The sequence below is a fragment of the Erinaceus europaeus genome, chromosome 13 (genome assembly GCF_950295315.1).
Source record: "Erinaceus europaeus chromosome 13, mEriEur2.1, whole genome shotgun sequence".
Taxonomy (NCBI): Eukaryota; Metazoa; Chordata; class Mammalia; order Eulipotyphla; family Erinaceidae; genus Erinaceus; species Erinaceus europaeus.
Window position 1 is genome coordinate 73,666,378 of NC_080174.1, and position 15,353 is coordinate 73,681,730.

The following is a 15,353-nucleotide window of genomic DNA, read 5'->3' on the forward strand; positions in this document are numbered from 1 at the left end:
AACCAGGAGCAGCTGGGAACTGAACTTGGGAACTTACGCTTGAGAATCCAATGCTTTATCTACTGTGCCTCCTGGACCACCCTTTCTTCCTTTCTCCTTTCCTTTCCTTTTTTTAATTTTTGATAGAGGTCAAGAGACAAAGAGATAGAAAGGGAAGAGACAGAAGAGATACCGGCACACTGCCCCCCCCCCACTCATGAAGCATCCTCTTGCCGGTGGGGACCAAGGACTAGAACCCAGGTCTTCACTCATGGCAATGTATGCCTTTTCCAGGTGTGCCACCACCCTGCCCTCTGTTTCTGTCGTTCCTCGATTTAGCCTCGGGAATTGAACCCAGGGGTCTCAAGCACACAAGTCATGTGTCCAACCACTGAAGCACTTGCCTGGCCCCTACTTCCTTATATCCGCTGATGGGTCCCATCTTCCTTCTCTTTGGTCAAAAAGAAATAAAAAGGGAGACCGCCTGGGGCAACAACAAGACAGGACTAGAACGACTTTGGCAACCCACCACATAACCACACTAGATTTCAGATGACACCAGTGATGCCAGCTCAACGTCTATGGGCAGAGGACCCCACTGTGTGTCCTAGAACCTCACCCACCCCCCGACTCCTGCCCCACTAGGGAAACAGAGAGACAGGCTGGGAATATGAATCGAACTGTCAACGCCCATGTTCAGTGGGGAAGCAATTACAGAAGCCAGACCTTCCACTCCATAATGACCCTGGGTCCATGCTCCCAGAGGGATAAAGAATAGGAAAGCTGTCAGGGGAGGGGAGGGGATCCAGAGTTCTGATGGTGGGAACTGTGTGGAGTTGTACCCCTCTTATCCTATGGTTTAGTCAATATTTCCATTTTATAAGTAAAAAAATAAAAATAAAGGGGAAAAAAAGAGAGAGAGCCTGAGGAGAATGACCACTAGGAGCAGTGGACTCGTAGTGTGGCGCTGAGCCCCAGCAATAACCCTGGTGGCAATAAAATAAAGTAAAATAAAAATGAATACGGAAAAAAATAAAGGAAATCTGATGCCTGAGCCCTCACTGGACACATGACCTTGAAGAGTCTAGAGGTGGTCAGCCTTCTAAGCTCCTGCCTGTGGATCTGGAGTCCCCTGGTGGCTGTCTGTTAACTCTGGCTGCAGTGTGTGCTTGTCTGTCCTCTGCCTGAGAGAGAAAAATGTGAGGCCACCAGTGTGCCTGGCTCAGCCCCACACAGGCAAATGAGGTGATGTCAAAGCCTTGGCTGGAGCCCTGCCCCCATCACCACCCCTTGGTCCTCCCTCCTGCCTCCTTCCTGCCTCCCTCCTGCCTCCCTCCTCAGATCCACACACACACACACACACACACTCCCAGAGGGCCCAGAGGGAAGGTGAAATGGAGTGAGGTGGGTGTGTAGGGGCTGGGGCCAGTCAAGCATGACTGCTCCAGTCCTGGGGAACGGGTGCACCCAGGACGCCAGCTGGACCCAAAGGCGGCCTGCTCTCCTTTCAGTCCTGATTCGCAGACGTCCCCGAGCAGAGCATCTGTGAGGGTATCCACCAGTGCCCCAGTGGCACTCTGCCCCAACCATGACTGACGAGAAGACCTTCCGCATTGGCTTCATCATACTGGGCTTCTTCCTGCTCGCCCTGGGCACCTTCCTCATGAGCCACGACCGGCCCCAGGTCTACGGCACCTTCTATGCTATGGGTAGCGTCATGCTCATTGGGGGCGTCATCTGGAGCATGTGCCAGTGCTACCCCAAGGTAGGCGTCGGTGGGGCAGGCTGGCTGGGGGGTCAGGGGCCAGGACGCCTGGGATGCCTTCTATTGCCTGTCGACCTCCCTCCTTCTGTGAGCTTTACATCCTTCCCCTTTTCACCCCCTTTTCTTCTTTCTGCTTTCTCAGGCATCTACTCATTCACCTACCCATTCACCCATTCACCTACCCATCCAACTTCTTGCTTCCCGTCTCATGACTGGGGGTGGGGGGTGGCCTAGTGGTTATGTCCAGAGACCTTTGTGTTTGAGGCACAAAAGGCTCCAGGTTTAATCCTCAGCACCATCAGAAGCCAGAGTTTAGTTTCATTCTGGTAAAAAAAAAAAAAAAAAAGAAAGAAAGAAAAGAAGAGAAGAGAAGAGAAAAAAGAAAAGAAAAAACAAAAGCAAAAGAAAAGGGGTTGGGTGGTGGCACAGTCGGTTGAGCACATGTTACTATGCGCAAGGACCTGGGTTCAAGTCCTGGTCCCTTCCTGCAGGAGGAAAGCTTCACAAGTCGTAAAATACCACTGCAGGTGTCTCTCTCTCTCTCTCTCTCCATCTCCTCTTTCCCTCTCAGTTTCTGTCTCTATCCAATAAATGAGTAAATTAAATATAAATAAATGACACAAATTTCTATTTAGAAAAAGGAAAGCAGAAGGAAAGGAAAGGGGAGGGAAGGAAACAAAGAAAGAATCGAACAGCCAACCAAGGAAGTGATGCTGGACTTAAAACAGGAAGTCCCTAGTTCAACCCTTAGCGCCAAGTGTGCCAGAGTGATGCTCTGATTCTCTCTCTCTTCTCTATGATAAAAAAGAAAACTTTTTTTTTAGAGAAAGCGATAGTCAGAAGCCTGTTAAATCGGGAGTCCTGAACCTGGCATCTTGAAGGAGGCACAGAGAAAGCTGGCCCACGTGAACACCCCTGTGCAGCCACGAGAGTGCCAGCTGTGAGCACTGGCTGGGGAGCTCCGACTTCTAGTTCCACCTCTGTCCCAAACTATTTGTGTGCCTTTTGATTTTTAAAGTCTTACTTTATTTTTAAAATATTTATTTAGTATTTATTTATGAGAGAGAAACAGAGAGTGAATCTGGTACATTCAGTGCTGGGAACTGAACTCAGATCGTGCCTGAAAGCCTAATGTTTTGTCCACCGCACCTCCTCCCAGGTTCCTCAAGTCCTGGTTCTTTTCTTCCATCCATCCTTCCCTCTGTTTTCCTTGGGGCAAAATGGATGGGATCCCCACCCTACCCCCCAAGCTTCAATTTCCCTCAGCTTCATAGAGATATATATTACAATGAACCAAGAAGAGACAGGATGCATGACAGTTTGGCAAACCTCAGAGCATTTATTATATGTAGCTGATGGACTGTCATGCTTCCCAACTACGCTGTGGAAAGGCCCTGTGTCAGGAGCTAGAAGCCCTCAGTGGCCTGAGAGGTTGAGTGACTTTCCCAAGGTTGCACAGCTGGTCCAGGGCAGACCCAGGGAGACGAGAGAAGCAGGGTTCTAACCAGCACTCTGTCCTTAAGTGCACTGGGGGGATTTCAGCCAAGCCTCTCCCTTCTCTGAGCCTCAGTTCCCTCATTTGTACAATGTGTGAGTTAGGAAGAGAGGATGGGAAAAGGCGTGCATCCAGGAGCTGACTAGTCCTGACATGTAGGATTCCAGCTCCCTGCCCTCCATAGCCCCCTCCTCACTGGCACCTGGGTTACTGTTTGGGGGGCTCATGGGAGAGGGAGGAAACTCTGGGGGACCTGAGCCCTGCTCTCCCAGCCCTACTACCTCACGTGGTACCGCCCCGGGCTGTCAGTGCCCTGGGTGCCTGGGCGGTCTGGGCTGGTTTGTGGTCATTTCTGAGCAGTTTACAGTCAACTCAGCTCTGTCTGTGCAATGCCCTGCGTAGAGGTCATGGGGGAAGGGGATCTCAGGGCTGAGCCACCAACATCCTCCCAGGCACCCCTGCCCTCTCCCTGTGTCCAGGGGTGGTGCTGGGGTGGTGATGGGATGCGGGAGAGTGGGGAGAAGGGATCGCCGGCCGTTAATGAATAACTGTTGATGGATTCATGTGTTAGCACGGCAAAGCGGGAACCACACACGTTTCAGTGTCCACCAGGCCCAGATGCAAATCCCTCACCCTCTGGCTCTGAGGCTGTGACCTTGACAGAGCAAGACTCTCAATCCAAGGGGGAGAAATTAAGGGGCGGAGGATGGGGAGGTGGGGGCTCCTAGCAGCAGCACCCAGGCCTCTGCCCATTGGAAGGCAGTGTTGGCAAGTTTGGCCAAGTTGGTCTGTACACAGCAGGGTGTGGGGCAGGAACATGCAGTGGACAGTGTGTTGTCAGGTGAGGGGGTCTGCAAGGTGAGGCCCCCTGTTTCTCACATGGTCTGGGCAAACCCTAATGCCTGGTTTCCCCTTAAGACCCTCCCCTAGCTCAGTGCCTGACATGGAAGGTTCTTGACAGAAAAAAAAAAAAAAAAGCCACAAAAGAATTAGCTCATGAAGGGCCCTAGAGTCTGCTCAGTGGTAGAGTTCAGGAAATCCCTGGTTCCATCCCCAGTGACACATGATTTAAAACAAAAGATCACTGTGGGTTAGATAACATAATTGTTAGGCAAACAGACTCTCATGCTTGAGGCTCCAAAGTCCCAGGTTCAACCCCCTGCAGCACCATAAGCCAGAGCAGAGCTGTGCTCAGGGTGTGTGTGTGGATGTGTGGGGGGATCTTGGAGTCAACTCATTGAGATATGAGGTAACCTGGGGTTGGGTGCTGGGTATACCGGGTAAAACACATGTTGCCATGAGCAAGGGCCTGCATTCAAGACCCTGGTCCCCCACCTGCAGGGGGACGCTTCAGGAGTGGTGAAACAGAGCTGCAGGTGCCTCTCTGTCTCTACCTGTCTTTCCCCTTTCATTTTATCTCTATCCTATTAAATAAATAAAAGGGGGTGGGCAGGAAAAGTTGGCCACCAGGAGCAACAGTTTTGTTGTGCAGGCACCAAGCCCCACGGATAACCCAGGTGGCAACTGAAAAAAAAAAAAAGTACGAGGTAACCAATAGCAACTAAGCAGAGCTAGCCAATACCAACATGAGGTGAACTGTGCCTGTCTTTAAAGGGCCTTATTTATGACGGTTCCCTGATGGGGAGGGAGAAGGCTCCAGAGAAAGCAGAAGTCCTTTAGGTAGAGAAGATGTGACAGGCACCCCAGGCTGAAGGAACAGCTACAGGTAGAAGACAAGGCAATGGTCAGATGGCTGCTGGAGTTGGGGGTGGGGGGGAGGAGGGGATATGGCCGGGAAGGAGTGGGGCTCATCTGCACAGGGCCTGGGGTGCCATGCTAGGAATTTGGATCTGTTGATGGGACAAGACAAGGGCAGGCTCAGCTTTGCAATTCACAGAAGGTATCGACTGTCTTCTGGGAGGAGGATGGGGTGGGGGCAGCAGACCTGGAGGGAAGGCTCCTTCTTAGGTCCAGGTGAGAGATGAGGGTCTCCTGGACAAGGCAGACTTGGAACCCAAGACTCTAGGAAATAAGAAGGCATTTCCGGTCCAACAACACTGTGACTGGGCATGGCTCGTCCACACTGACTATCACACTGGGTCTCTCTCTCTCTCTCTCCTTCCTCCCTTCGTTCTTTCTTTCTTTCTTCCCTTATTTTTCATCATTTTATTGGGGTGGTAATGGTTTATAGCACATTTGTTGACACACAGGTAACATTTCTCTTCTCATCGTGATCCGGGAGGTGATGCAGTGGAAAAGCACTGGAGTCTCAAGCATGAGGTCCCGGGTTCAATCCTGGCAGCACAGGCACCGGAGTGATGTCTGGTTCTTTCTCTCTCTCTCCTCCTACCTTTCTCATGAATAAATAAATAAAATCTTTAAAAATAAAATTAAATAAAGTTTCCCATTTCATCAAGATAGGTGTCTGCAAAACACCCTCACCCCAACCTAGGTCCTTTTCTACCATCATGCATCAGGAGGACCTCAAAGAAGCTCCCCCTCAGACTTCAACCTATCAATCTTCCCCATAATCCTTTGCTTTACTGTAGATCAAACCCAGTCCAAAATTTACTCTGTGTTTCCTCTTTCTACTCTTGTTTCTTTCTTTTTTTTAAAGATATTTATCTATTTATTCCCTTTTGCTGCCCTTATTGTTTTACTGTTGTAGTTATTATTGTTGTTACTGATGTTGTTATTGTTGGATAGGACAGAGAGAAATGGAGAGAGGAGCGGAAGACAGAGAAGGGGAGAGAAAGACAGACACCTGCAGACCTGCTTCACTGCTTGTGAAGTGACCCCCTACAGGTGGGGAGCCAGGGGCTCAAACTGGGATCCTTACACTGGTCCTTGTGTTTCCTGCCAAGTGCACTTAACCCGCTGCGCTACCACCCGACTCCCTCTAATCTTGTTTCTTAAATTCTTCTCAGGAGTGAAACATTATCATACTCAAACTTCTTTTTCTGGTTTATCTCACTTAGCATGATCACTTCAAGTGCCACTCAAGATGAAACGCTACCATGATGCCAACCGGACTTCCCAGGGCACATGACAAACATGGTTGGCGTCATGGTAGCGTCTGGAACCTGGTGGCTGAAAAAAAGAGTTAAGATATAAAGCAGAACAAATAGTTGACTAATCATGAACCTAAAGGCAAGAATATGGCAGATGAAGATTTGGGGTCTCCATTATGGAAAAAGCTGGTAGGTCTATTTTAGGTATATTCCAAGGGGCCCATGACTTTCCTGTTTTTTCCTGAGCCTGACATCTAATATGCAGATGGGCTCCAGTTATTGTCTGGGGGAGATGGTGTCATAGTTGTAAGGGTCCCACTTCTTTTCCTTCCATGGCTACCATTCATTCACAGCTTTGCCTAAACACTAACTTGTCTGTGCACTGTCTAGAGAACTCCTCCAGCGCTCCCAGCTTCTGGATAAAAGGAGGTGGGTGTGTTCTTTAGGCTGATATCCTGAGGTCTTCTTGTTCTGATCACCCCTCCTACCTCCCTCTCTTCAAAAGACTTGTGTTCTAATATGCTCAGGCCTTTCTTTCTCGGTTTCCACAGTGGTAATGATGATGATAATGGTGGTGACAGTGATATCAATAATGATAAAGGTGGTGATGATGATGAGAAGGAGGGAGGATGGTAAGCTGTTCATGAGATGAGACAGAGGAAAGGGTCCATCCTTAGGAAAGAGAGCGTACTGGCAAGTGCAGAGCATCCTTGGTGAGTGCTGAAACGTTCAGGCCCTTCCTGGTTTCCAGGTATTTGGTGTAAGCTTATTCCTCTGAGTATTTGTCTAAGAACCCCTCTAAACACAACCCCCTGAGGGTCAAGCAGTGGTACACCCAGTTGAATACACATGTTCCCGTATACAAGGGCCCGAGTTCACACATGTGTGAATGTGCCTGTGCGTGTTTAGGGCAGGGGGCTTCAAGAGCAGTGAAGCAGACCTGCAGGTATCTCTCTTTCTCTTTATCTTTCTATATTTTGCTTCTCTCTCAATTTCTCTCTCTCCTACCAAAATGAATAAATAAATAAAATTAAACAAACACACAGGCTGCTGGGCAGTAGCATACAGGGGGCTAGGTGGTAGTGCACCAGGTTAAGTTCATATAGTAAGAAGCACAAGGATCCCAGTTCTAGCCCCGACCTCCCCACCTGCCAGGGGGTTGCTTCATAAGCACTGAAACAGGTCTGATGGTGTCTATTTTTCTCTCCCTCTCTCTAGCTTCTTCTCCCCTCTCAACTTGTCTCTGTCCTAACAAAAAACAAAAAATTGAAAAAATGGCCACAGGAGCAATGGATTCATAGCGCAGGCACCAGACCCCAGTGATAATCCTGGAACCAAAACACACACACACACACACACACACACACACACACATACACCACCCTATCCCTAGACGGGGGCTGGGAAGCGTCAGGCAGTGGTACACCTGGTTAAGGGTACATATCATCATGAGCAAGGACCCGAGTTTGATCCCCCGCTCCCCACCTACTGGGGGAGCCCGTTCATAAGCAGTGAAGCAGGTCTGCAGGTGTCCATCTTCCTTTCTCCCACTGTATCTCCCTTCCTCCTCTCAATTTCTCTCTGTCCTGTCAAATAAAATTAAAAGAAACAAGGAAGGGCAGCCAGGGGGCAGTGGATTCGTAGTGCTGGCACTGAGCACCAGCGATAACCCCTGGAGGCAGAGAGAGAGAGAGAGAGAGAGAGGGATCGAGAAGAGAATGTATGTGTCTATTATACTATGATAGGATCTCATAAAATATTTGTTGAAGAAAATTTTTGTTGAAGAGAGAAGACTTAGCAGGTAACTTCAGTCTTCAATAGCAGCAAACTATGATTTATTAGAAGTTAATTTTGTGTCAAGCATGACGGTGGGGAATTCTCTAAATATTATCTTAGGGGCTGGGAAATGGTTTACTCAGATGTCGCCCACATCACCATGTATAAGGACTGGGGATTCAAGCCCCTGGCCATATGGGAGCGCTGCCCCAAGGAGAAACTGTGCAAGTAGGGGAGTGCTGCGGTATCTCTTCTTCTCTCTCTGTCTCTCTCCCTGTCTGCCTTTCACCTTCTATTTGAAAAATCAAGTGTCTACTGGGAGCAGTAAAATTCTGCAGGTATGGAGCCCCAGCGATAGCCCTAGTGGCAAAAATAAATGTTATCCAGAATTGTCACAGTAATCCTACAGGCATCTCTGGCCCTAACATAAAAAAAAAAATGTGATAAAAAAATAACATAAAAGTCACCATCTACCCCCTCCTTTTTTGTGCACAAGGGCCTCAAACATTCAAAATTTCATTACTCTGGGTTAACTCCTGCAGGTTTTATAGAGCAACAGACAGACAAGGAAAGATACTAGAGCACCAAGCCTGCCCCAGCACCATAGGGTTCCCAGGTGCATGCTGGGGGCTCAAACCTGGGCAGCAGAGGTGGTGAGATGGGGTTCTGGCTGATGAACCATCTCAGCCGCCTGCACCGGAACCAGCTCACTCGCACTGCTGCACAACCGCTCTTTATCCCGAGAAACTTAAATTCTGTGCTCATCAAACAGTGACTCACCACTCCTCCCTCCTTTGTCTCTCCTCTTCTCTTCTCTTCTCTTCTCTTCTCTTCTCTTCTCTTCTCTTCTCTTCTCTTCTCTTCTCTTCTCTTCTCTTCTCTTCTCTTCTCTTCTCTTCCCTTCCCTTCCCTTCCCTTCCCTTCCCTTCCCTCCCCTCCCCTCCCCTCCCCTCCCCTCCCCTCCCCTCCCCTCCCCTCCCCTTCCCTTCCCTTCCCTTCCCTTCCCTTCCCTTCCCTTCCCTTCCCTTTTCCTCTACCAGGTTTATTGCTGGGGCTTGGTGCCTGCATGGCAAACCTACCATTTTCAGTAGCTGTCTTCCATTCTCTCTTTCTTTTCTTCTCTCTCTTTCTCTCTCCTTCTTTCCTTCTCTCCCTCCTTTCTTCCTTTTAGCCTCTCTCCATTCATTCACTTCTTCCTTCCTTCTTTTCTTTCTTTCTTTCATTCTTTCATTCCTTCTCTTTCCTTCCTATTTCCTTCCTTTCTTTCTCCCTTCAATCCTTTCTTCCTTCTTTCCTTCCTTTCTCCCTCTCTCCTTTCCTCTTTCTTTCTTCCTTTCCTTCTTCTTTCTTTCTTTCTCAGCAGAGACATGAAGAAATAGAGAAGGAGCAGGGAGAGAAAAAGAGAGACACCTATGGCACTATTTCACCACTTGAGAAGCTTCCCCTGTAGCTGGGGACCTGGGGCATAGTGACATGTGCACTCTACTTGGTGTGCCACAAGCTGGTCCCCAGGGTTATTGCTGGGGCTCCATGCCAGCAGTTCCCAGTGGCCAATTTTTCTTTTCTCTTCTTTTCTTTTTTCTTTCTATTATATTTGATAGGATAGAGAGAAATTGAGAGAGTAGGGAAAGGGAGATAAAAAGGGAGAGAGAGGGTGTCAGACGGTAGCGCAGTGAATTAAGTGCACATGGCGCGAAACACAAGGCCCGGCCTAAGGATCCTGGTTTGAGCCCCCGGCTCTCCGCCTGCAGCGGAGTTGCTTCACAAGCAGTGAAGCAGGTCTGCAGGTGTCTATCTGAGTCGCTTCACAAGCAGTGAAACAGGTCTGCAGGTGTCTATCTTTCTCTCCCCTCTCTGTCTTCCCCTCCTCTCTCCATTTCTCTCTGTCCTATCCAACAACAACATAAATAAATAACAATAATAACAATCACAACAGTGATAAAAACAAGGGCAACAAAAAGGAAAAATAAATAAATAAAATATTTATTTAAAAAGGGAGAGAGAAAGATTAGGGGTCAGGTGGTGGAATACCAGATTAAGCGCACATAGTACAAAGGGCAAAGACACACTCAAGGATCCAGGTTTGAGCCCCCAGCTCCCCACCTACAGTGAGGTCGCTTCAAAAGCAGTGAAGCAGGTGTGCAGATGTCTCATCTTTTTCTTGTTCTTTCTATCTACCTTCCCCTCTCAGTTTCTCTCTGTCCTATCGAAAAACAAATAAAAAAAAAATGGCCACAGGAGCAGTGGATTTGTAGTGCAGGCATCGAGCCCCAGTGATAACCCTGGAGGCAAATAAATAAGCAAATAAATAAATAAAGATAGTCACCTGCAACCTGCTTCACCACTCATGACGTGTCCCCCTGTAGGTGGGGAGTAGCCACTCGAACCTAGATCCTTGCTCATGGTAATATATGTGCTTAACTGGGTGTACTACCACCTGACCCCATCCGGCCCTGCATATGTATATATGGAGCCAGAGAACTGGTTCAGAGTTCAGAGAACGCTGGTCAAGCACAAGCAGTGCAGGAGAGCAGACCTGGGCAAGTCCTGTACTCTGCCTGCTGAGCCACCTCCCTGGTTGGTCATACTTTAAAAAAAAAAAGAGAAGAAGAAGATTTGGGGATTTAGAGGTGTCTCAGCAAGTAGAACACACACACACACACACACACACACACACACACACACACACACACACATACACTACTAGACCCTGGGCCTCCACATGGAAATCCCTACACTTGTAGAGTGGTGGACAATGCTGTGGTGTTTCTCCTCTCTGTAGAGTGGTGGACAATGCTGTGGTGTTTCTCCTCTCTGTGACTCTCCCTCATCTGTCTTTCACTCTCTAGCTGAAAGGGAAAAAAAAAAAGGCTCCCAGGAATGTTCAAGTCATACAGGCACTGAGCCCCAGCAATAACCCTAGCAACTAATAAATAAGTAAATAAATAATAAAAAAATTAGTTATTAACTGATCGAATTCTGGGAGAGAGAGAGAGAGAGGGAGAGGGAAAGGGAGAGAGAGAGAGAGAGAGTGACTGAAGCACTGTTTTAGCATGAGGAGTGTTGGGGATTGAACCTAAGACCTCACGCATGAATGTCCTATGCTCACTACCTGGTGAATCATTTCTGGTCACTCTTGCTTTTTCATTGCTGGAGTTTCACGGTTCCAGGTCTACTTTTTCCTCTCAAAGGGAGAGGGAGGGGAAGGAAGAGATGAACACCACTGCATGGAAGCTTCCTTCACATGGTATATACCAGGGGTTCTAACCTGGGTCATGCACATGGCAAAGCAACTTGCCTCCCAGGTTCTCCCATCTTGCCCACTTTAAGAAAACACTCATGTGCCAGATGTGGCTGAAGTGTCTACTCAGTGCACATGCCGGTTGTGGGGTGGGGACCCAGGACAATGGCAAGTTGTGGTGGGCTCTTCATGGTCAAGCAGAGTGAATCCTTCTCTCTCTGCTACCCCCTGGTGCCCAGCAATGTCCCTTGTACCCAGTAGGTGTTCCATAACTATGTGAATAAAAAGTCAGGTGGGAGCAGGAGCCCAGAGAGCCACCCACTCTCTCCGGGTGGGAGGGGAGGCCCAGGTGCCAGGTGCATCTGCAGAGGGCTGTGCACACAGCCACAGGGAAGCCTCCGCCTGTGCCCTGCAGATTTCCTTTGTGCCCGCCGACTCTGACTTCCAAGGCATCCTGTCCCCGAAGTCGAGGGACCTGCTGGAGAATGGCCTCTCTGCTGAGATGAAGAGGTAGGTGCCAGGTCCCCTGGGGCTGGGGGTCAAGAGGTGGGAAGCCCCCTTACAGAGCAAGAGGAGGGAGATGGGTGCTCTCTCCTCTCTGACTTTGTCTTGCCAAGTGCTGAGAGCATGCTATTTTAAACTCTCGGATCCACGAGGTAGGATTTCACTCTCATTCCACAGAGGAAGAAACAGGGGCCCACGAAGCTTATCTTTTCTCTTTCTGTTTCTCTCCCTCTCTGTGTCTCACCCTCTATATAAGGGGGAAAATGTTTGCCAGGAGTAGCATCTTGTGCAGATTTGAAACCCAGGTTGCAAACACACATACACACACACACACACACACACACACACACACACACACACACGCACGCACAGTAAACAAGGAAGTGTGATGCCTTTAGCCCACCACCTATAACCCAGAAACCCCTCAATCAATGTGAACTAGGCTTCATTTCACAATTGCACTTAGGGGGTTCACTTTGGCAGTGCAGAATGATGGGACCACTGAACTGAGAGAACCGGGAGATTTACCACTTATCTTAGTTGGGGATGGGGGTGGGCTTTGGTCTCCACATCCATCAAATAGGTACTGTCATAGTCCCCAGAGGCTTCTCTGGGTTCAGGGGAGACCAGAGGCCCAGGGCAGATGGGTCTGGGGAGGATACTGATCTCTGTTGATGGAATCTGAGACCCTCGTGTGCTCTTTCCCCCGATGTCTGCCGCCCCCCCACCAGTCCCCAGCCCCCCTACACCCGACTGTGGGATGAAGCTGCCTATGACCAGAGCCTGCCTGACTTCAGCCACATCCAGATGAGGGTCATGGGCTACAGCGAGGACCCCCGCCCCCTGCTGACCTCCGAGCCCAGTGGGCCACAGCCGGGAGCCAGCTGTGGAGGAGATGGTAGCCCTGGCGACACTCAGGCCTGGATGGAGGCCTCAGTGGTGGTCCACAGGAGCTCAGATGAGGACGAAGGAGAGAGAGACCCAGCTCAGAGCCAGCTAGGGTGAGTGCATGGAGGGGAGGAGCAGGGGTGCTGCCCAGTTCACGGGCCACTGAGGGTGTCGGAGGGGGATTGGGGGTAGAGAAGGGTGGGGGCACCCTAGAGTCAGTAGGTGGGGCCAGTGCATGAATCCCTGCAACCTTGGCTGATTTCTCATCTCCTGAGCCTCAGTTTTCCCATGTGGGAATAGTTAGTCTGAGCTGGGGGGCTGCTATAAGTCTGAGAGTGAATATAAATGGGATCCTTGTCCCTTTCCCCATTCTGTGTTTATTTTTGTTGTTGTTGTTGTTGTCTTGGGCTCCAGGGTTATTGCTAGGACTGGATGCAGGCACTATAAATCCACTATTTCTGATAGATTTTTTCTTTTTCATTTTAGAGGATAGGACAGAGAAAAATGGAGAAGGTGGGTGAGATAGAGGGAGAGAGAAAGACAGACACTTGCAGACCTGCTTCATTGCTTGTGAAGTGGCCCCCTGCAGGTAGGGGAGTATGGGGCTCGAACCTGGATTCTTGTGTTGGTTCTTGTCTTAGGACTATGTGTGCTTAACTAGGTGAGCCATGACCCACCCTCCACCCCTTTCTGCATACTTACTATGAATAGCCGGGGGCAGGGAGCCCTAGGCTTGAGTTTGAATCTGGACTCTACCACCCTCATTCTGCTGTGTCTCCTCCCACTCCACCACTCCAGCCCTGCTCTTCCTCCTTCACCCCTGTCTGTATTCATGCACCTGCCAGCATCCCAGGACACTTGCTCCTTGCCCACCTTTGACTGGCCCCATTGTGTCAGAACTCCCTGGCCCATCAGGGCAGCAGGCCAGAGAGCCAAAGGTGGCATACCGTATGACTGGGCTTGAGGGCCCAGAGACGCCCCTGTGTGAGTGGGGAAGGGGAGGAGTCACCTGGCTGGGAAGACAGCACAGTAGTGGCCCATCCCTGGTTCTCCGATAAAGTGCGTTGGCTCTGTCTATACCGTCTGCAGTGAGCTGCACAGACAGTTAGTTGAGGAGGGAATTCTGATGCTTCCTCCAGTCTCCTGCGGGAGGAAGCCAAGGCCCAGACAGGGGAGCTCGCCTACCCAGGCCTCACAGCTCGTGGCTGGGATTTGGACGCAGGCCATCTGAGTCAGGTCTACTCTCACCCTCTTGGTCTTTGCCCTGTAGCCCACCACCCTGTCCCCAGGGTCCTGCACCCTTGGCTTCCTTCCGTGATGACCTGGATGTGGGTGCCAGTGAGGACAGCAGCTCCAGCCTATCTTCAGTGCAAGAGGAGGGGCCTCGAGCCCCAGTCGGGGAGCCTTGGGTCTGTAGGTACAGGCTGGACGGCTTCCAGGACTTCGCCCTGATTGACGCCACCACACTAGAGGATGAGCCTCTGGAGGGGCAGCAGCAGCAGAAGGCAGCCCTGCCCGGCCCCAGGCAGCAGTCCCTGAGGACAGAGGAGGAGCAGGAGGAGGAGGCCTCAAACACGGACATAGGGGAGCCAGAGCAGGAAGAGGAAGACTTGTATTATGGGCTTCCGGATGGCCCCGGGGACCCTCTCCCTGACAAAGAACTGGACTTTGAGCCTGACACCCAGGGCTGAGATGGACCTGCTTCCTGGGCATGGCTGTTGACCCCAGAGTCAGCTCACAGGGACTGAATTTCTCCTCTGCAAAACGGGGTTTAGGAGGCAGGTTCCTCATAGACCTGCACAGGCATTTCACAGAAGGCCCCTGTCCCAGCAGTGGTTTAGAATCACAGGTGAAATTAGCTTCCTGGCTTCACTCAGTTTGACTCAGGTGCCATTTACTGATTAACCGAGCATCTTCTACTTGCCAACTACTAAGTCTGGGATCCTGAGGGGGTTAGGGCAAGGGGAATGAAACTGACAGCCAAGCTCTCTTAGGGCGTACAACCTAGAGCCTACTTTCCTGTGAGTGAGTGGCAGAGTGCCGACCAGAAGCCCAGGTGTGAGCAAGGAAGTGAAATTTGGGGCAGGGGAGACAACATAATGGTTCTGCAAAAGATTTTCATGCCTGGGGCTCTGAGAGTCCAGGTTCAGTCCCCCAGGACCACCACAAGCCAAGCTGAGCAGTGCTCTGGCAAACAAACAAAAAGGCAAGCAAATAAACAAATCAAAGTTGGTAGAACCAGAGGAGCAAAGTGACAATCACTCAAGTGTCAGGGATTATTGAGTGCAAGGACAGACAGACAGAGAATCCCTGAAAATGTTGTAGCACCCTGGAGTAAAGCTTTTATTAAGCTGATCTCTGCCAAGCCTCTCTCCCAGCACCAGGATAGTGACACTACCTCAGGCCAGGTCTACACACTTAGAGCTTGGCCCTGTGTCACCTGAGAGGGGGTGGTCTTCTTCTGGGCTGGGCCTCTTGTGTTGGGGGTTGCCTCTGGAACATACTTCCTCTTTCAGGGCCACTGTTCCCTATAGCAGACAAAGCTCTGTTGGGAAGGGTGGCCTGGGGCATGTCCCCTCTGCTGTGACAGACGTCCCCAAGCATGGCTCCTGGTCATGGCATGTGCCCTGCTTACTCAGGCAGGGGAGCTGATGCCCCACATCGGGGAGAGCGCACCAGTGTGGAAAGACTGAA

General features: G+C 50.3%; 1 protein-coding gene across 2 annotated transcripts; it reads left to right on the top strand.

Annotated features, from left to right (window-relative positions):
* The first annotated feature begins 1,341 nt into the window (after nucleotides 1–1,341).
* BSND (barttin CLCNK type accessory subunit beta) lies at nucleotides 1,342–15,065 on the top strand. 2 transcript variants are annotated; one of them, XM_060206259.1, is made up of 5 exons: nucleotides 1,342–1,383; nucleotides 1,491–1,744; nucleotides 11,683–11,777; nucleotides 12,503–12,772; nucleotides 13,930–15,065. In XM_060206259.1, the coding sequence occupies exons 2-5, from the start codon at nucleotides 1,568–1,570 to the stop codon at nucleotides 14,348–14,350; spliced, it is 963 nt and encodes a 320-aa protein (XP_060062242.1). In that variant the 5' UTR covers nucleotides 1,342–1,383; nucleotides 1,491–1,567; the 3' UTR covers nucleotides 14,351–15,065. The 2 variants fall into 2 exon arrangements, with proteins under 2 accessions (XP_060062242.1, XP_060062241.1); XM_060206258.1 differs by having other exon boundaries at nucleotides 1,358–1,744.
* Nucleotides 15,066–15,353: the final 288 nt, after the last annotated feature.

Excerpts from the sequence above, each read along its gene's own strand:
- BSND (XM_060206259.1), top strand. The coding sequence starts at position 1,568 with ATGACTGACGAGAAGACCTTCCGCATTGGCTTCATCATACTGGGCTTC. Across the intron at positions 11,778-12,502 it reads CTCTCTGCTGAGATGAAGAG|TCCCCAGCCCCCCTACACCC; the intron begins GTAGGTGCCAGG and ends CCCCCCCACCAG. Across the intron at positions 12,773-13,929 it reads CCAGCTCAGAGCCAGCTAGG|CCCACCACCCTGTCCCCAGG; the intron begins GTGAGTGCATGG and ends TTTGCCCTGTAG.